This window comes from Misgurnus anguillicaudatus, chromosome 12, assembly GCF_027580225.2.
Source record: "Misgurnus anguillicaudatus chromosome 12, ASM2758022v2, whole genome shotgun sequence".
NCBI classification, from domain to species: Eukaryota; Metazoa; Chordata; class Actinopteri; order Cypriniformes; family Cobitidae; genus Misgurnus; species Misgurnus anguillicaudatus.
This window is the reverse complement of record NC_073348.2, coordinates 29803566-29824254: the sequence shown is the minus strand read 5'-3', so window position 1 is coordinate 29824254 and position 20689 is coordinate 29803566. Positions and strand designations below refer to the sequence as shown.

The window sequence follows — 20689 nt, the reverse complement described above, 5'->3', positions numbered from 1 at the left end:
ACGGTAGAAAAGTTACAAAGTATCCTCGTGTAATGATCTGACAAATTCGATACAATGTATTCTGCCCTACAAAGCCAAAGCGCAGTAACTACGCATTTGGTCAAAAGTTAAGGGTTGAAATGGGCTTTGTGAGATCTGTTGTGTCTTGTGACAAAGTGTCCTGGTTCAATTTTGTCACATTTCAGAGAAACGTGTGCCAAAATTACAGTAACATGTTTGACTGGCTGGTGTAAAAAACTTTTAAGGTAATTTTCTTGGTTTCAGTGTTTGCGTATATACTGCACTTAGCCTTTGTAGGGCAGTATTGTTGGCTATTGCTACAATTATACCCAAGTTACCAAAAGACCACAGTTTTGTGGTCCTGGGTCACAACTAGAGAATCTTTTTCATAACATCTTCCCACATATAAACACATTTATTGTTTGGGTTAACAGTCATTGCATTAGCATGAAAACCATAGAAAGTCTTTTACACTTACGTGTGCCATTTAATTACCAAACCTCTAACAGATGCAATTCAATAACACAACACAAGTGTTTTAAACATTGTACTGAACCACAACAACTGTCCTCTATGTTATGGTGTTTTGCTATGACACATGACATGTACATGAAGTACTGAGTTAATCTTCATAAGAGCAGCCCCGTCCGCCTACACTTTGTCTTACCCTTTATCTTCCTGTTGTGGTTTTCAGTGGATGATGATTCTGAGGGGGAAGGTTTCATTTGTCAAACTGCAAGTGAAGCGCATCACACGTACATCATCTAGATGCATTTATGGAGACTTTTATGAATTAGTTACACATGATAATAAAATGTTAAGTTAGCTGGATAAGACGACGGCCTAACTCACGATGCCTGGATGTTATGTTCCTGTTTGGCTCTTTCTGTTTCATATTTTTGGTAAGTACGGTTGATCATATTATCTTGCCTTCATTCTGAGTTTTAATTATTTTTAAGCTATTAATGCATTTATTTTGAGATCAGTAAATCAGTAAATACCTGTTTTAAAGGCTATAGATATGCTGTACATATATGTACTTAAATTGTTTTCACAAAAGAATTTACACCTTGATTTGACAGCGAAAGAAACTCTTGGAGTCACAGTGCAGACGGGATTATACAGTCGAGTTGAGCTGACAGGAGAAAACCTGGATCATCATACAGACCTGAAGTCAGTGGAATGGAAAAACCTAAACAAATCCTGTCTTTGTCTTCAGTTTGTTAAAGAGACTGGTAACACCACAAACTACAGTCCATGCTGTGGAAAAGCTCATTACTATTTGAACAATAACACTCTCATTTTAGAGAATGTGACAGCACAGGATGAAGGAGTCTTTATGGAAACTATAGTTAATGGAAGTGTAATTCTAAACACATTCAACATTACATTATATATTGCATGTAAGTCAAAAATTCCTCCTGCTAATTCATAAGTAATGCATTTACTGTACAATCAACCCTGATCTCATTGCAGTGTATGTTTTGTTCACAATTCATTTTAAGACCCACCAAATGCAACAGGAATTGTGGTCACCTGCACCACCAACACGTCAGTGTCTCTCACATGTGAAGTGACCGCGACATTTACACACATAATGTGGAAGAAAGAAGATTCTCCCATTCTAGAAGACAGCAGACACTCATTGAGCAAAAACAACCAGACTCTAAACATCAGCAATATGATCAGATCAGATGATGGAAAATACAGTTGTGTGGCGACAAATGCATATGGAAAATCAGAAACACACACAAATGTTACCTGTGAGAAATGCTGCATGGACTGTGAGTATCATATTTTAACAGAACATTAATAAAAATTACCTTTATTTTACATTTAAAGACTTAAGGTTTTGTTCACCAGAAAAGTTGACTTGCACATTTTCAAGACTGTGAATATAAAGAAGCATTAAACAATGTTCTACTTTCGTTTTTCTGTCAAGGTAAAACCTCAACTCCTTCCCTCATACATGATAACAGCAATTTGACTATTAGTCAGGTTTTGTTTCCAAGTGGACTCTCAATCATCACCATTTTGGGGCTGTCTATTGTGTTCTTCGGCATTATCAAATACTGTCACTGTAAGATTTACTTTTTTCAAGTAGCCTACACTAACATAGACAGCAGACAACTAGGGGCTGGAGCCGCACCAGATCCGCTGACTTCGGCCTGGATCTGGTGCAGATCAAGCCCAGAGTCGTCTGCTGTCTGGGACATTCATAAGTGTTATTCTTCTAGACATCTGCTTTATGCAAGGACTCCTATTTTGAATAATATCATGTAATGTCTACAGCTCAACTTTAATTGTTCTTTTTACCATGGGTCTGTTGAATGCTGTATTCTGATTGGCTGAGAAATCTTCAGTGTAAAATGTGTAAAAATAGGAATAATTGACTCAGGTCCTTAGAATTATTTGAAAATAATGCACACCCGCGTCGCGTCGTGCCACATTGCACCTTGGGTGTGCATTATTTTCCTTATAATTCAATGGCCCATCGTCATGTATTCTTACTAAGTCTTCTGCAACAGTTCACAGAAAGACCAGATGTAGTTCCCTAAAAACTCCCCACATAACCTTTATAACTAAAACCTGCTATGCATTTACTGCTGACTAAATGGACTGTAATATGTTTTGTGTCAAAAGCTGATTTGTACGCATATTTTTTGTGTTCTAGGCCGCAAAGGGAAAAATGACAACGCTACAGCAGGTATTAAAACATTAAACAAATAGTTCAAAAATTAACAAAATCTGAGATGTCATGAATTATAGTCTCACTTTGTGATTTACTTTACAGGGGACGTTAACATTGACATTGGAATTTATGAGGTAATGGACAATCAGAGTTCATAAACGATTTTATTGCACATTAATGTAGCATTTTATAATTCACTTGAGTCATACACAATATAACTGGCCTTTACAATAATGTTAAAAAGTGCTTCTCATTAAGTCTTTTCTTCTGAAAGTGTATGTTTAAATGTTTGAAATTACTTTTGTAGACAAAACAATTTTATTTTAGATTTTTTTTGTAATTGATGACTTGGACCAAATAGCCAATGAGGTAATAATAGATGGGACTTCCTTTAATATTGTTTCAATTCCTGTGCAGAAAAGCTTTTTGACGAAATGACAAGAATGAGATTTAGCAAATTCTAGGCAATGGGTAACTACTTAGAAAATGCCAAAAATATAATTTGTGGATGCTTTTAGACACAACATTATACTCTAAATTTATTAACCACGGATCTGTTGAATGCTGTATTCTGATTGGTTGAGAAATGTTCCACGGGTATGCATTATTTTACGATACCCTTTGCCGAAAATTGACAGAAATGCACTCTTGTCAATAAATCAAGCAGCTTAAATGTCATAAAACATGGTACTAATGCTGTCACTGGGACGGTAGGTTTACCATTTAGGTACAATACTGTAGTGTACTTTCTGTTTAAAAACCATATCAGGATGAAACCTTACAGATGCTGGAATTAAATGAGTTTCCATCTATTCTTGTCACTCCTTGACCTCAAGAAATGATTATATATGCACAATTATAATTTTGTCTGCAAAACTTATTTTAGAAATGTAAGCTTACACCCTCAGATCATAAGGTCTGTAACTCTTAACACTTGTCTTCCAGGAAATACCTGGTATTAAAGAGGTGGTTCCTTTGCCATGCGTCTACAAAGACTTCATTAAACCACGACAGGCCAATCAGGACTCAGCTGCAGCAAAACACCTTGAGGATTTTGGTTACTCTGAGATTGGACCAGCAGGCAATAATACAACTATTTTGTATCCCATCAGCTCAGATGAAGAGTTCGGGCCGTGTCCTGATGCTAATAAGATTAATGTATCTGAAGCAACCTGCATCAGCGACAACTCATCTAAGCTTCAGGAAAAACAAGCAGAACAGCTCGATCAACCACAAGATGAAGGCAAATTAGTCACTTAATCTGTTTGTTGAACTTTATACTTGCTGTGTACTTCCTGGTGCTACAATCTTGTAGTCGTAATAAACACTTAGGCTTTGAAAGTCATGTTTAATAGATGTGCACAGTGCAAGAAGTCAAAACCAGTCCATTAATGAATGTCATAGACTTTGATTAAATAAATGCCATTCGGGGTATTTGGGAGAGCAATTGTAGTTTGTCATGCATGTCAAACTCTGTTAGAGGTCCTGTATATCAATTAAAGAGGTTGCCATGAAGTCAGTCTCAGTCAGACACTGACTTTGAATGCTGAATTGTGTCTTGTATTAAAGCAGGAGCAGATTAACATACTTTATTTTTTTGCTTGTGTTAAGTAAAAAATCACTTAATTTTTTAGTTTGTCACTTATTTTCTTAGGTAAATTTGCTTATCAGGAAATCTTAAATTAAGAATTTTTAGAAATTCATACAGAAAAGAAGACGAAAGTACTATGTCATTTTTTTCAGTGTACATTTTTACCATAAAAAGTGGTTAATTTTCTTAAAGGTTCTAGCCACAACCCAGAAACACCTGTTCCTCTACTCCAGGTGCACCCATTTATTTATTTAAATATGCTGCCACCTAATGGTCAATCACAGTATCGTCATATATGGCTGGCTGCTACAAGTACTTGCTATTACATTTATGTATTTGAGTACTGTGTGTTTATTACTGTAATGAATGCTGTTGTAAACTGGGCAAAGTGTGAGAATACTGGACATACCTGTTAACAAGATGTGAATTTACCTGCTCCTTTTCATTCTCTACTGAATAAAAAAAAAATGCAGGTTTTAGTTTTGAATTCCTGTAAATTATTATTATAGTATTATGCAAAATTGGTTTTCTATTTAGTAAAAAAGTTGGAATGTTAAAGTTTGTGTGTTTTAACTTTCTTGATTCTGTGATACCTATGATACCAAGGACATCTATACTCTGAAACATTGACAAAACTTACATTTATAAGAAAAAAATGTGGCAGGCTGTGATGGAAACTAAACGTTGGCTATTTTAGGCTGTTTAACCCCAACTTCCTGTTCAGTGAAAATGATCAGTGACAGATCTAGAAAATTATTTATGGAGTGGCATGAGAACTATGAGGGTGGCAACACTGGGGAGCGCCTCTGCATGGTTCACGTGGGTTCAAGAAATTATATACATATTTGGTTTATACACTGAGGTGCACATATTTATATTGGTTTAAAAAAAAAGATAAAAAATAGATTGTACACTCTTAAAACGAATGTGTTAAATTAACACATCTTGTGTCTAGTTAAGGACAACACATCTAGTGTCATGTCCTTAATTTAACACATCTCTGTGTTATTTTTAGAACAACACACTTTGTGTTGTTTTAACACATCTTGTGTTGTCCCTTTTATTTATATGAACTCTAAATCAGCACGAAATGACACATAATGTGTTAAAATTAACACATAATGTGTTAAATAGTTTAACACAAAGCAATGTGTTAAAATTAACACATCCAGGGTGTGTTAATTTTAACACATCCAGGGTGTGTTAATTTTAACACATTGCTTTGTGTTAAACTATTTAACACATTATGTGTTGTTTTTAACACATTATGTGTCATTTTGTTAACCTTGTTAACATGTAACTGCAAACATATTTTGTAATTTATCTTTGTAAAAATAATGAAATTTTCATTTTAAATTTTTATTTTATCAAATGCTTCAAAAGCAACTTGACAGTACAAACTTTAATTGTTGAGAATAAAACATTTGAACACTATGAAAATGAAATTCAATCAAATTAGAATATTCTAAATTTTCTGCTACTGGAAAAGACATCAAAGCATTAAATAAAGCTGCAATTTCAAGGGACTTCCACAGGTCTTTAAATCTATAGAAGAGGCCCAGATGTCTTAAAAACAGCAGCATTCGTATTAGCAGAATTTTAGGATCTAGGTGCATTTTAATAGACTTATTTCCTCAAACTGTAGACTGGAGATCAACAAAAAATAGATTTTTTACAGTGTATGTAAAGTTATAGCTCAAAATAACGTATAGATCATTTATTATAACATGTTAAAATTGCCACTTTGTAGGTGTGAGCAAAAATGTGCCGTTTTTGCGTAGGTCCTTTAACATGCAAATGAGCTGATCTCTGTACTAAATGGCAGTGCCATGGTTGGAAAGTGCAGATTAAGGGGCAGTATTATTGCATCACAAAGGGACCCAAATTTCAGTGACCTAATTTTTTCACATGCTTGCAGAGATTAGTTTATCAAAACTAAGTTACTGGGTTGATATTTTTCACATTATCTAGATTGACAGAAGCACTGGGGACACAATTACAGCACTTAAACATGGAAAAAGTCTTTAAAGCGTAACTAAACCCCTGGTCAGAGCCTGACTCCACCCACTGGCAATATTTGAAAAATGCAAGTAAAGTGGGCAGATCCCAACAGAGATAGAGGGGACGAACTAAGCTCGTAACAAGTGTGTGGTGAGATCGTAACAAGGGCGTGGTAAGCTTGAACCTGCTTACGTCACGAGTCATTTTTTGGACCCAACATCCAATAGGAAAATTCAACTGCAGTAGTCACCGTTCAACCTGAAGAGGGCAGCACTAAGACGTTTTTACACCATATATTGCAGTATTGAAACACTTTATATCCAAATGTCAAAAAACTTACTAAAATCAATAAACAGCTCTAATAAACCATCATTCTTACAGATCAGTAACTAAAAAAAGTTGGATAAGGGTTTAGTTACTCTTTAACAATCTGAAATAAGACAGTCTTCATGAAATATACAGCTTACAAATGCGACCTCTGGAGGCTGCAGCCTTCGACCTGAGAAACGTCCAGAAACACGATTCTGGCTAGATATGCCAAATCTTGCAAAATGTTGGGTTTAGGGTTAGATTGGGGGTAGGATGAAAACAGAAGTTCTGGCTAGATGGGATACACAGCTACGGCCTAAATCCTGTAAAATGTTGGGTTTAAGTTCAGGTTTGGGGTAGTATAGGATGAAAACAGCGCTCATCCGGCAAGATTTCATAAGATTTTGGTCGTAGGTGTATCCTATTTAACCAAAACCCAGAAACGCCTGTCTGTGTACTATTTATTTAAATATGCTGCCACCTAATGGTTAATCACAGTATTGCCATATATGGCTCCTACAGTATTTGTTACATTTATGTATTGGAGGACTGTGTGTGTTTATTACTGTAATGAATGCTGCTGTAAACTGGACATAGTGTGGGAATACTGGACATACCTGTAAACAAGAAATGAATTCATTGCTCCACATGCTTTTTATTCTCTACTGAATTTAAAAATGTGCAGGTTTTAGATTCAGATTTTACACTAAAGTATAGTTATAGTCTACTATAATTTAATTTTAAAAATACTTTCCAGGTTCTTTAAATTATTGTTATTATAGTATTATGCAGAATAATACTATTTAGTAAAGAATGTTGGAATGTTAAAGTTTGTGTGTTTATGGGGTGGTTTCCCGGACAGGGATTAGCTTAAGACAGCACTAGACCTGATTGGGAAATATAACTAGTTTTAACAAACATACATTACTAAAAACATTACTTATGTGCATTTTGAGGCAAAACAAAAGGCACTGGTGTACTTTAAGATATGTCAGTACAAGTTGTTTTTTAAGTTTGGACAGCTCTTACATTTATTTTAGTCTAGGACTAGTCTAATCCCTGTGCGGGGTGTTGGTTCTGTGATACTTATACTAAGTTAGCCTTAAGGACATCTATAAACCAGTGTGCTCTGTGCTCTCACATTTATAAGACATAAGAACTCAAAACAGTTTCTCATCAGCTTTCTGACTGTGAGGGAAACTAAACGTTGGCTATTTTAGGCTATTTAAACCTAACTTCCTGTTCAACGGAAATGACATCAACGCATCAAAGAAAGGTGCAAATCTCAAAGCACTTCAGCAGTTCTTTAAATCTGTACAAGAGGCCTAGATGTTCAGCAGCATATCAGCAGAATTGTAGTACTTTTTAGTAGTACTACTAAAAGTAGATGTGTCAATTAAAATGATATGATGTAGAATGACAAGCAGGCAGCGAAGTCATTCATTCCTTTTTGTGAACCTTTGAAAAGAATAAGTTTCAGTTTGTGTATTTAAACTCAATGATCTAGTTAACTCAATGCATGGTGAAATTATTTATAAATATTGAGATATTTTGGTCTTTTCCTCCAACAAAACTACCTTGTCTCAAGTGTCGCAAAGCAGGATGGCATCATAACCCTTATTTATAGTTTTTAGTAAAAATAATTATGAATTATTTTTCATAGTGCCCATATGTACATTGCTCATGTTGGCATTTCATTTCTTATATATTGAGGATGCAAGTATTGTCATGTCTGTAAGCAGTTTTTGACACAAAAGTTAAGGAGCCACAGCAAGTTTTCTCTTATTTATCAGTTTGTATTTTTTTGTATGTGATACATGTACATTAAATATTGAATGAATGAGAATAAGAACAGTCCTACCATTTGTCTTAACTATTTTCTTCCTGTTGTGGTTTTCAGGTTGATGATTTCATTTGTCAAAGTGCAATTGTAACGCATCACACGTAGACCATCTAGATGCTTTTATTGTTTTAGTTACAAAGAGTTTAGCAGGATAGAAAAGACAGTCTAACTCACAATGCCTGGATTTTGTTACTATTATGTTTGGCTGTTTCTGTTTGACATTTTTAGTAAGTATAGTTGATCATTTTCTGTTGGCTTATTATGTTGGCTGTTATTTATTTGTTCTAATAATGCATTTGTTTAATTTTAGTAAATTAACTTGTATTAAAAAAGCTGAATATGCTGTACATATATTATTGTGTTTACATTTTTTCACATTGATTTGACAGTGAGAGAAACTCTTGGTGTCACAGTGCAGACGAGCTTATACAGTCGAGTTGAGCTGACAGGAGAAAACCTGGATAATCATACAGACCTGAAGTCAGTGGAATGGACCAACCTAAACAAATCCTGTCTTTGTCTTGAGTTTGTTAAAGAGACTGGTAACACCAGAAACTACAGTCAATGCTGTGGAAAAGCTGATTACTATTTGAACAATAACACTCTGATTTTAGAGAATGTGACAGCACAGGATGAAGGAGTCTTTATGGAAAGAACTATAGTTAATGGAAGTGGAATTACAAAAACATTCAACATAACATTATATATTGCACGTAAGTCAAAATATCCTTCTGCTAATTAAATGCAATTCATTTACTGTACAATCAACACTGATCTCATTGCAGTGTATGTTTTGTTCGCAATTCATTTTAAGATCCACCAAATGCAACAGGAATTGTGGTCACCTGCACCACCAACACATCAGTGTCTCTCACATGTGAAGTGACCGCGACATTTACACACATAATGTGGAAGAAAGAAGATTCTCCCATTCTAGAAGACAACAGATACTCATTGAGCGAAAACAACCAGACTCTAAACATCAGCAATATGACCAGATCAGATGATGGAAAATACAGTTGTGTGGCGACAAATGCATATGGAAAATCAGAAACGCACACAAATGTTATCTGTGAGAAACGCTTCATGCACAGTAAGTTTTATATTTTATGGAGAACCAGTAATAAAACCAAGAACATGTACTTTGTTTGTAATGCTCTGCTGCAGAAAAATGTGTTTCAAACTTTGCACACATCGTTAGAAACGTATTTATACAGATATCAATGTGGTAAATATTAACAATCTACGTTTTGTTTTTCTGTCAAGGTGAGAACGTAACTTCAAACTTCGGAGTCGGACTGATCAGATCTAAACGTGGATTCACAATCATAGGCCTTTTGGGATTGTGTATATGTTCTGTATCATTAACAAATACCTTCACTGACTTCTAAAAATGTTTAAAGGTCTTCTGTATACTGACACTTGATTCTTTGTAAACATGCGGAAATAGATATATTTTTAACTCTGTGGTTGACACATCATGATCTTTGTTTGCTCCAATGTTATGTTTAGTATTTTTTTTTCATTCTTTCATGGAATATCAATTTGTACATGAGGAAGAATAAAAAAACGCAATTGTAAAACACTCTTGTGTGATTTTGTGTTTATTTTCTCCTCCCTGATACCAAAATCATTGGATCCGGAGAAAAGTAGATTGAGTTTAGGTTTTTATCTAAGAGTCACAGTAAGATTTATTTCTTGCATGTAGATTTAAAATATTCATAAATCATTTTCTTCTAGTTTTCTGCTTTATGTTCAGCTCAAATTTATTCTTATTACCCTTTTATTTATTTCCATTTATAACAAAAACCTGATATGCAATACTGCTGATTCTACAGGACTGTAAATGCATTGTGTAAAATATGTCAATTTATTTAGCCAACAGAGAGGAACGTAACAGGGCTAAACATTAGCCAAAAGGTTCCAGAAATAATATCTGAGATGCTATGAATCATAGTCTATCGCATCTGCAATATATTTGACAGGGGTTGACATTGACCATGGATTTAATGAGTTAATGGAAAGTCATAGGTCACATTATTCACATTAATAATAACGATAATAATAAATTACTACTATTATTATTATTATTATAAATACTCGTATCAGTTGCTGTCTTACTCTCCCAGGAAGTACCTGGTACCGAAAAAGTGTCTCCTTTTCCCATCATCAGCAATTCATCAAAGCCTGAGAAAAACAAGCAATATCATAATCAACCACTAGATGACAGCAAAAACAATCACTTCTGTTACCTCTTCATGTTTTGTCTATTTTAAAATCATGGTCGCTTGGAGTTGGGGTTAGAATCAGGGTTTGGGTTAGGATGTCATTTTATGCTACAAAAAAAGTTGCTCAAAGCCAGAACCCAAGCGACAATGGTAAAAAAACAGAACACAAAAGAGAAACCAATAAATAAAGATGTGCCATATAAGTGAACTGGAAGGACTGGCGTATCATTTGCAGATTAGGAGCAGATTAACATAGGCTACATTCATTTTTTTGCTTGTGTTATGTTTTTGTCTAAAAACTTATTTTCTTAGGTAATTTATTTATTTATCAGAATATTCATCTTAATTTAAGAATTTTTAGATATTTATAAAGAAAACAAGACAAAAATTCTAAGTCATTTTTACAGTATACACTTTTACCACAAAAAAGTGGTTAATTTTCTTAAAGGGGACAGAGAATAAAAATTTTTTTTAACCTTGTCTTTGTTGAATAATGGTAGTCTACCCGCATTCACGAACATACAAAAAGTTCTAGACATGCTAAACATCTCAGTCTCATAGAAATTCCTCTTTTAGAAATGTCAGCCAGAAAACGGCCCAATCTGAAAAACAGATGCTTATGACATCACAGGCATCTCACTGCCCCTCCACTTCAAAATAATTGGCTACATGTTTTGAGTGGCAGCAAAGTCAGCCAATCAGTAATGAGATTGCAAGTTAAGTCAGTAGGGGGAGCCAAATAGGTGCAAAACCACTTGTTTAAAATCCCCCACCCTAATAGAGGTATCTGAGAGAGGTTTTTAGGAAGCTTCTAAGGCATTGCAGACCCAAACAAAATATTTTTGTCTGCATGTCACATCACAGAACAAGGATAAATACCCCGTTCAATCATTCTATGTCACCTTTAAAGGTTCTAGCCACAACCCAGAAACACCTACTTCATTTATTCATTTAAATATACTGACACCTAATGGTCAATCACAGTATCGTCATATTTGGCGTCGAGATATCTGTAAGGCGAACGTGATTTCACCAAGTAAGATGTGATTCTGGATCAACAGCATTATTGGTCCTGGATCAACATTTTCATTAACCAATCAGCTTGCAGGATTAAGATAAGTGTGCATGTTAGATTTAGGATTGGGTTAGGGGCTTTTAAGAAATACACTAATTTGAGGGTTTAAAAATGGTTAGGGTTTGAGTTAAGGGTAGGTTGGGGTATCTTTGATTAAAACGTTGATCCAGGATCACATCTTACTTGGTGAAATCACGGCAACCATATCTGTAAGCAGTTTTTGACACAAAAGTTAAGGAGCCACAGCAATTGTTCTCTAATTTATTAGTTTTTTTTGTATTTGATACATGTACATTGAATATCGAATGAATGAGAATAAGAACAGTCATACCATTTGTCTTAACTATTTTCTTCCTGTTGTGGTTTTCAGTGGTTGATGATTTCCTTTGTCAGAGTACAAGTCTAACGCATCACACGTAGACCATCTAGATGCTTTTATTGTTTTAGTCACGAATAGTTTAGCAGGATAAGAATACAGCTTAACTCACAATGCCTGGATCTTGTTATTATTATGTTTGGCTGTTTCTCTTTGACATTTTTAGTAAGTATGGTTGATCATTTTTCTGTTGGCTTTATTCTGTAATTTATTTATTTGTCCTAATAATGCATTTCAACAAACAGATGGATATGCTGTAGATTTATTGTGTTTAAATTTTTTCACATGAAAATTGATTTTATAATGAGATACACATTGATTTGACAGCGATAGAAACTCTTGGAGTCACAGTGCAGACGGGCTTATACAGTCGAGTTGAGCTGACAGGAGAAAACCTGGATAAATATACAGATCTGCAGGCAGTGGAATGGGAAAACCTAAACAAATCCTGTCTTTGTCTTTGGTTTTCTAAAGAGAGGGTTAAGAATACCATAATCTATCCATGCTGTGGAAAAGCTCATTTCTATTTGAACAATAACACTCTGATTTTAGAGAATGTGACAGCACAGGATGAAGGAGTCTTTATGGAAACTATAGTTCATGGAAGTGGAATTACAAAAACATTCAACATTACATTACATATTGTATGTAAGTCAAAATATCCTCCTGCTAATTAAATGCAATTCATTTACTGTACAATCAACACTGATCTCATTGCAGTGTATGTTTTGTTCACAATTCATTTTAAGATCCACCAAATGCAACAAGAATTGAGGTCATCTGGACCACCAACACATCAGTGTCTCTCACATGTGAAGTGACCGCATTTACACACATAATGTGGAAGAAAGAAGATTCTCCCATTCTAGAAGGCGACAAACACTCATTGAGCGAAAACAACCAGACTCTAAACATCAGCAATATGACCAGAACAGATGATGGAAAATACAGTTGTGTGGCGACAAATGCATATGGAAAATCAGAAACGCACACAAATGTTATCTGTGAGAAATGCTGCATGCATCGTGAGTATCATATTTTAAACAGAACATGAAGTTGGCTTGCATATATGTGAATAGAAAAAGTATTAAACAATGTTCTACTTTTTGTTTTTCTGTCATTTCAAGGTGAAAAACCAACTACAAACTTCGAACTGATCAGATTTTGTTTACAGTAGAAGATTGACAATCATAGGCATTTTGGAATTGTGTTGTTTTGTATCATTAACAAATAGCATCACTGACTTCTAAAAATGATTAAAGGTCTTCTGTACTGACACTTCATTCTTTGTAAACGGGCGGAAATGGGTATATTTGTGGTTGTGGTTGAAACATCCCTTATCATGATCTTTGTCTGCTCCAATGCTATGTTTAGTATCTCTTTCTTTTCATTCTCTCATGACACATACATTTGTACATGGTAAAGAATAAAAAACACAATTGTAAAACACTCTTGTGTTCTTGTGTGTTCATTCTCTCCTCCCTGATACCAGAATCATTGGATCAAGAGAAACATCAATTGAGTTTAGGTTTTTATCTAACAGTCACATTAAGATTTATTTCTTGCATGTAGATTTAAATATTCATAAATCATCTTCTTCTAGATTTCTGCTTTATGCAGATACTCACATGATCATAAATCCTTCAGTATCAAATAATCTTTACAGTTCAGCTCAGCTTTGTTCTTAGGTCACTTCTACAAATAAACACTAGACAGGAAGAGATGTAGTTCCTTAAAAATGTCTTTACATACCTCTTATTATTACCCTTTTATTTATTTCAATTTATAACAAAAACCTGATATGCAATTACTGCTGACTATACAGGACTGTAAATGCATTGTGTAACATGAGTATCACTTTATTTAGCCAACAGAGAGGAACATAACAGAGCTAAAGTAGGTTTTTAAACATTAACCAAATGGTTCCAGAAATAATATCTGAGATGTTATGAATATAGTCGCATCGGCAATATATTTGACAGGGGATGTTGAAACTGACCATGGAATTTATGAGTTAATGGAGAGTCACAGGTCACATTTGCCCAACAATATTAAAATAAATAATAACGATAATAATAAATTACTATTATTATTATTATTATAAATACTTTTCCCAGTTGCTCTCTCTCTCTCTCTCTCTTCTAGGACGTACCTGGTACCGAAAAAGTGTCTCCTTTGCCATCATCATCAAAGCCTGAGAAAAACAAGCAATATCATAATCAACCACTAGATGGCAGCAAAAACAGTCACTTCTGTTACCTCTCATGAACTTGCTTGCTTTTTTTCTTCATGGTGCTGTAGTCTTGAGGTTGAAGGCATAATAAACACCTGGTTTGCAAGAGGTCACAACCTATCCATTAGTGAATGTCATAGACTTTGATTAAATGAATGACTTGTGCCCTTCAGGGTATTTGGGAGGGCAAAAGGTGGTTTGTCTTGTATGTCAAACTCTGCTAGAGGTCTTTTATATCAATTAAATAACTTTTCATGAAGTCAGTGGCAGTTGATGCTAAACGTCAAGTTTTCATGTCAGTGATGTTACTTTGCCTTTTGACCTTTAAATGTGAAAAAATCTTAAGTATTAAGAGATGAACACAGAGAATACTGTATAAAAATGTGTAATTGACATGACATAAATGGATATGATTCTCACGAAAACTTGGTTTTAAAAATGTCAAGCATGAAAATGTAAAAATTGCTTAAATTTACTTTTTTTCCCACCAGACATTGAAAAACAAAGTCTGGAGTAAATGGGAACATTAATATAAAAACTTTTACTTATCATTTAACACTTTTTGTAACATAATTTAAAAAATTAGTCCTAAAAAATCTCATTACCGCAACAGTCAGAAAACATCAACACTGACATATTTTCAAAATGACATGACAAACCTGAAAGAACATAATTTGGAGATTCTGCACATGCATTTAAAATCAAAGTATTATGCTTCTATTAATTAAATTAACATTTAATAAGCATCTGTTTCGGTAATGATAATCAAAATGTCGTGTAAGCATTCTGACAAGACAATATTTCAAATTAACAGTAAAAAAATGATCTTACCTGGTAGCCATCTTGAAGTAACTGGTCCATGTGCTTGGTCACTCAAAATCAAACTTTATTAAAATTCTGTATGTGTGCTTAAACTGTTCTCAAAAAGTGTTGCAGAGGATGAGAACATCAGGCATGAACACATCATTTTCCTAATTTTTCTTCATTATTATTATACATGAATATTCAGTAAATATTTTTTCTGTCATCTAAAGTAGTCTAGCAAAACATCCATTTATTTTTTTTTCTTAATATTTTTGTGTTAATTTGATTAAATTACAACATAACGCATGTTCAAACACAGCCGGACACATTGTGGTAATGAGAATTTCAGCAGAAAATGAGATAAAATTTACAATTATAATTCTTATGTTGAAATCACACATTGTGCAAGGTAGAACACAGTATTGTGTTAATTCTGATGCTTTTTAATGTTACTATATTACACATTTTAAAGCTAAAATCATAAGTGCCGTGGTGTTTCAATGGTTTCGTGAGAATCACCCATATACTATAGCTGTATAGAGGTCATGTCTACCTAAAGCAATGTCTTTATTAGGATTCCTCAAAGCAACAAGGAATACATTTTGCAACATGATGTTTAATATGTTCCTTTTCTCGTTTATCTTTAGAAAAACAGTGAAAGATAAAATAAAAATGTATGTTTTGACAAACATATCAGTGTGCTTCAAATCTTTACACCCATGAATGCTGAGAAACAAATATCTACAAACAGAGAGGGCATGTGAGTGTTTAATAATTTAACTTTAATTTCCTGTGACGTAAATAGAAAAAAACAGAGAAGTTTGGGGACAGTGTTCATTAAAGATCTCCTCCTATACAGTAAGTGCAAACAGACGTTTATATACAAAATTGCACGTCGTCATCCGGGATTCGTTGAAAAATAAATAAATAACATTTGCATCCTCATTTTGGGGAACAGATCACAAAACAGACACACATAAACAAAGGAAAAGTCTAAATGCAATGCAGTTGTAAAGAATAAAACATTTGAGATTTGATGCGCTTCGTTTGAAAGGTTTCATATCAGTGATAAAGCCCTATCTGGCAACCCTGAGACAAAAACAACCCAATTCAGCTACGTTTGACTAAAGCTGAACATTCACTTGGAATTAATGGACTAAATCACACTATGAGCACCAGAAGCCTCTTGTAAGTGCGTACAATCTGCAGGGTTTAGGTTTTTGTTTTGTTAAAACTGCTGCATCTGTTATCGGGCACTCTTTGTGGTGGGATTTACGGATTACCTAATAATATAGATTTCAACTGAAGGGCACCAATAGAGATGCGTTCATGATCTATCATGTGCATAAACAACTAAAGTTAATAAAATGATATGCTACAGATGATAAAACAATCACATCCAAGCAAAAAAAAAAATGTCTGTGTTAAGACAAACATAAATTCACAGCATTTAAAATGTTCAATTTATGATTATATTCTTATAGTCATTATGTCATGGTTTACATAGTCATAATAACATATACATCATCTATATATTTAATAAAAAAAATCTACATTATATCATGAAGAGCTCACTGTGATATCCAGTTCCTCTCTCTTCTGTGTTAACCATCTGGTTAAACACATCTGTGAATAATTTCTCAAATGTACAAAAGTGCTCAGTCTTCAAGAAAGCGTAAAAAATGTCTATCTGCCCATAAAAGTCTCTTCCCTTTTTAAGGCAAGTGGTGACCAGTAGGTCAAAAGACTCTTGCCAACCGCGCCGTAACATTTCCCAATAAATATTGCAACAAATACCCCCCACGCACACATTTTGTATGATCCGAGTTAATGGCTTTCGGCATTTGTAGTTTCCACAAATTGCGCTTTGCTATTTATGCAGGAGGACAGCCGTGTCTCTCAACTGTACATGAAAAAGACGTGAATTACAGATGTATGCACTGTAAACGTGAGGGCAGGTTCATTTTCACAAGCATGCCAAAATTAAAGAAATAAGAAATGAATTTCTATACATGTAGCTATTACAGCTATTTTGCAGACCCAATGTTCCTCTTTTTCGTTTTGAACTGTAGTTGAGGTACTGTAAACACTTCAGGAGGTCTCGAGGGAGACAGCGAAGTACAAGTGTTTCTGTCTCTGAAACAACAAGAAAATTGTCTTTCCTGTTATCCAGACTAACTAAATAAAAAGAAAAAAAATCAATTTTAAGCACTGAATATGCAGCCAACAATAAAATCCTTAGGTTTTGGGAAAGCTGGGATGGGAAGAAGCAGGAAAAATTTGCACTCAACCTTGTGAAGCTCACGGCCGTATCTCGTTCGTACCTCACCAAACACAACAGCGACAAAAACACAATATATGACACACCAGTAAAATCTCAATTTGAATTCCAAAATGATTTGTTTTAGACAAAGTTATATATCATCTTTATAAATATTTCTGTGCTGTTGTGTCCTCTATCAATATAAATAGCAAAATATAGTGTCGTTTTCCTATAGCTACTTGAATCCCTTTAGCCATTATTCTGAATCATCTTATAATCACAAGAAATTGTCCATTAGAAGATTCAATTTTAAAAGAAACATACTCAAATAAAACAAATGTCTGTACAAAAAATAATACAAAAATATAACACAATAAGCATGTGTGTTGTTAGCCACAGGAGTGCATAGATGCCGAGTTGATCAAAGGTAAGGAAAAAATTAACCGACTGGGTGCACTGTAAAAAATTATTTGTTGCCTTAAATTTTTTGTTGAATCAGATGTACAAGTCATTCCAACTTACTATCACCCATCTTGACAAGAGATGAGTTGTTACAGCCTACAAAATATAGTTGGAAAAAGTCAACTTCATTTTATAAGTTATAACAACTCATCTCTTGTCAAGACAAACAAAAGCAAGTTGACATGACTTGAGTTGATTCAACAAAAAATTTAAGGCAGCAAAAAAAAACTTTACTGTGTGGAAATGATGAAAGCCATTTTGTTTAAGTAGTGACAGTTGTGTGAAACTCATTCACGATCCCAACCGAAGATTGTTTAACATACACTCAGCGCTAAATTGTTTAATTAAAATGCTAACCAATAAATATACAAAAAAAATGTTTTTAGTTAAGACCAAAAATGCTTCTAACACTTTGTGGTGTACATTCAGGAACATTCATATTGAAAATAAAAAAGCAACATAAACAAACAAACAAATAAACAAACTTTAACAATAAACATCGCCATAATAATAATAATAATAATAATAATTTATATTGTTACAAATTCTTCCTATGTTGTTTTTTGCAGTCCAAGGTCTCTGCCGGGGCAGAGGAGATTTTTATAGTTTTTCTTTCGAGGGAATCCAGATGTAAGGTCCAGACTGTTCCTCTATCACCATCTTACACTGGTTATAAATGTCCTCTAGTGTGTCCCCTTGAACCAGTGCTGAAAGATAAAAAGATCATAAGGCAGATTATACAGCAAACTCTGCATCATTTTTCCCCACTAGAGGTAAGAAACCCGAATGACAATTTCATAATGATCTTTTTGGCGCTCAATGGATCATTAGCCACTTGCAATTTGAAAGCTGTGGCTTTATCTTTTGTGGATTTTTCAGAATAAACTGTAAGAATAGACATCTTACCCAGCAACAGACTTTACCACTAACATACAAGGTTGGATAAAATATGTCTCTTAAACACCCTGAGGCTATTTTGGGGATTTTCGCCTTGATTTGGCCTACCCAATTTCAAAAGCTTCCCATACCCACATGCAGAGGTGCACATACAAAAGTTTGGTATCATTTTACAGGAAACCCTTTGAAATTACATAAAACACTGTTGAAAGTGCTAAACATGATTGTATGGGTTGTCAGTCCTCTAATAAACACAAAAATAAATAGCCGCTCTTTGATTTTTTTTTAAGTGTATAACTCTGGCCCTGGGTGCTCCAGCAACCTGCAGACAGTTTTGTTTGATTCCAGCAGCTTACAGTTTACAGAAGAAAAAGGATTTTTCTCTATCATAATCTATGCAAAAGTTAATTTACTCCAACTGAAGGGAGGATAATACCCTTTTTGTATACAATTTCTGTCTAAAAACATTTGAAGTGTCCCTATAACCACATACAGTGGAATAGATGCAATATCATTTTACAGAAAACCCTTTGAAGTTACATAAAATGCTGCTGTTTGTGACAAATATTGTTATTTAGGTTGTTTTACATATGATGAAACGCCAACTTTTCTTTTTTTGTGTTGTAAATACTGTCTTTGAAAGTGAATAACTCTGGTTCTGTGTGCACTAGCAGACTGCAGTTCTGGTTGTTACCAGCAGCAGACAGTAAACACCCCCCAAAAAAGAATGAACTCTTTAGCATGTCGAATTCAAAAGTTATTCTCATTTTACTGAAGGGTGTGAAAATACATTTTTCATATAAATATTAATTTTTTGTTTTGCAAATATAATAAATAGCAAGGGATTAATTATGCACACAACCAAAGAAAATGCTGTGAATGGACTCATTGTTTAGAGTAGGACCTAAGATAAAAGATAGTTTAGCATTTGTGACTATCTGTGCTATCTGAGGCAGTTCATGCTCAAGTTTCACATAAATTTACAAAAGACCATTTTACCTCATTATTAATTCGACGATTGTTGGATATGTGATGACAATAGAACAAAAATAACGCTGTAGCCTTATTCCTGAGAGTGAGAGCTTTCATTTGATATAAGACTTGCCCATGTTTGTCATACTTGAAAAATATGTGAATATTAAATGATATTAAAAATATGGGGGGGGGGTGATAGTGTAAATTAAGTGTAAATAACTTTCTTACAGTAAAACATATCTCAAAGTGATGCATATCTGCAGAAAGTAGAGAGTCTAAGCTTTCAAACAGTATCTCATATGTGGTACTGGGTTCATGACAGACCATTAAAGATAAAAAGAATATTTTATATTAAGTTATAATAATTAATTTTGGAACCGGGACAGGGTCCTAGGGTTTAAGAGGTTAAAACCTTTATTAAGGATAGATGTTATATTAAAGTACACTGTGTTTTCAGTATAGCAACAACATTTTTGCTTAAGTACGTCTACAAAATCAAAATGAAAACAATAACATAAGCACCTAAGTTCAAAATGTCCCCAAATAAATCATTACGCTGTATTACATATTCATCCCGTACAGACTCATGAGGGTCACCCTAATGCATATTTCAACAGGAAGTTGCCTTGTTTCACACACGGGAGTGAATCAACTTAGTGGTACCGCTGTCAAACATGATGGATGTAACAGGCTACAGTGCTCGGCCCCCGAGGTAATGCATATGCAGCAGGCTATCTCAATATGCAAATGAGGCAAGCCTCCGAGCATATAGACATCGCTGAGGTCCTCTGGGTGGATTAAAAACTTTGCTTTCCGCTTACCTGTGAAGTACTCGGCAAACTCCTGTTCCAGTTTCATGGCACGGTCGTATGTCTTTTTGCCCTGCTCTTCTGTCAACCTTTTATTCATCTCCCTGAAACAAATCACATTTCTGTTCACA

General features: G+C 34.3%; 2 protein-coding genes, 1 long non-coding RNA gene and 1 other non-coding gene across 42 annotated transcripts in view; 3 read left to right on the top strand and 1 right to left on the bottom strand.

The window, feature by feature from the left end:
- Nucleotides 1-255: 255 nt before the first annotated feature.
- LOC129446879 (uncharacterized) lies at nucleotides 256-13544 on the top strand. Of its 2 annotated transcripts, none has more exons than XR_012372782.1 (3): nucleotides 256-902; nucleotides 12443-13140; nucleotides 13243-13544. It is a non-coding gene; the product is annotated as an uncharacterized protein (transcript). The 2 variants fall into 2 exon arrangements; XR_012372783.1 differs by lacking the exon at nucleotides 256-902 and adding an exon at nucleotides 12117-12280.
- On the top strand, nucleotides 1471-4828 carry LOC129446880 (uncharacterized). The gene is made up of 5 exons (XM_055208294.2): nucleotides 1471-1784; nucleotides 1943-2080; nucleotides 2675-2707; nucleotides 2795-2826; nucleotides 3638-4828. Exons 1-5 carry the CDS (start codon nucleotides 1598-1600, stop codon nucleotides 3950-3952), a joined length of 705 nt encoding a protein of 234 aa, XP_055064269.2. The 5' UTR covers nucleotides 1471-1597; the 3' UTR covers nucleotides 3953-4828.
- On the top strand, nucleotides 8411-9949 carry LOC129446878 (uncharacterized). Its single transcript, XR_012372781.1, has 3 exons — nucleotides 8411-8663; nucleotides 8826-9529; nucleotides 9703-9949. It is a non-coding gene; the product is annotated as an uncharacterized lncRNA (long non-coding RNA).
- Nucleotides 13545-15913: 2369 nt separating the features above from the next.
- dlg2 (discs, large homolog 2 (Drosophila)) overlaps nucleotides 15914-20689 on the bottom strand; it is a 277202-nt gene continuing 272426 nt past the window's right edge. For all 38 annotated transcript variants that reach the window (XM_073874328.1, XM_073874330.1, XM_073874341.1 and 35 more), the window contains 2 exons: nucleotides 20571-20662; nucleotides 15914-18584 (listed from right to left, as the gene is read on the bottom strand). In XM_073874328.1, the coding sequence (XP_073730429.1) occupies nucleotides 18478-18584; nucleotides 20571-20662 (199 nt within the window). In that variant the 3' untranslated portion in view covers nucleotides 15914-18477. The remainder of the gene's footprint in view (nucleotides 18585-20570; nucleotides 20663-20689) is intronic.

What these genes read in the sequence shown, in the direction of transcription:
- LOC129446880 (XM_055208294.2), top strand. Translation starts at nt 1,598, where the DNA reads ATGTGGAAGAAAGAAGATTCTCCCATTCTAGAAGACAGCAGACACTCA. An exon ending in TGAGAAATGCTGCATGGACT is followed by an intron (nt 1,785 to 1,942) that starts GTGAGTATCATA and finishes TTTTCTGTCAAG; the next exon opens with GTAAAACCTCAACTCCTTCC. An exon ending in AAATGACAACGCTACAGCAG is followed by an intron (nt 2,708 to 2,794) that starts GTATTAAAACAT and finishes TTTACTTTACAG; the next exon opens with GGGACGTTAACATTGACATT.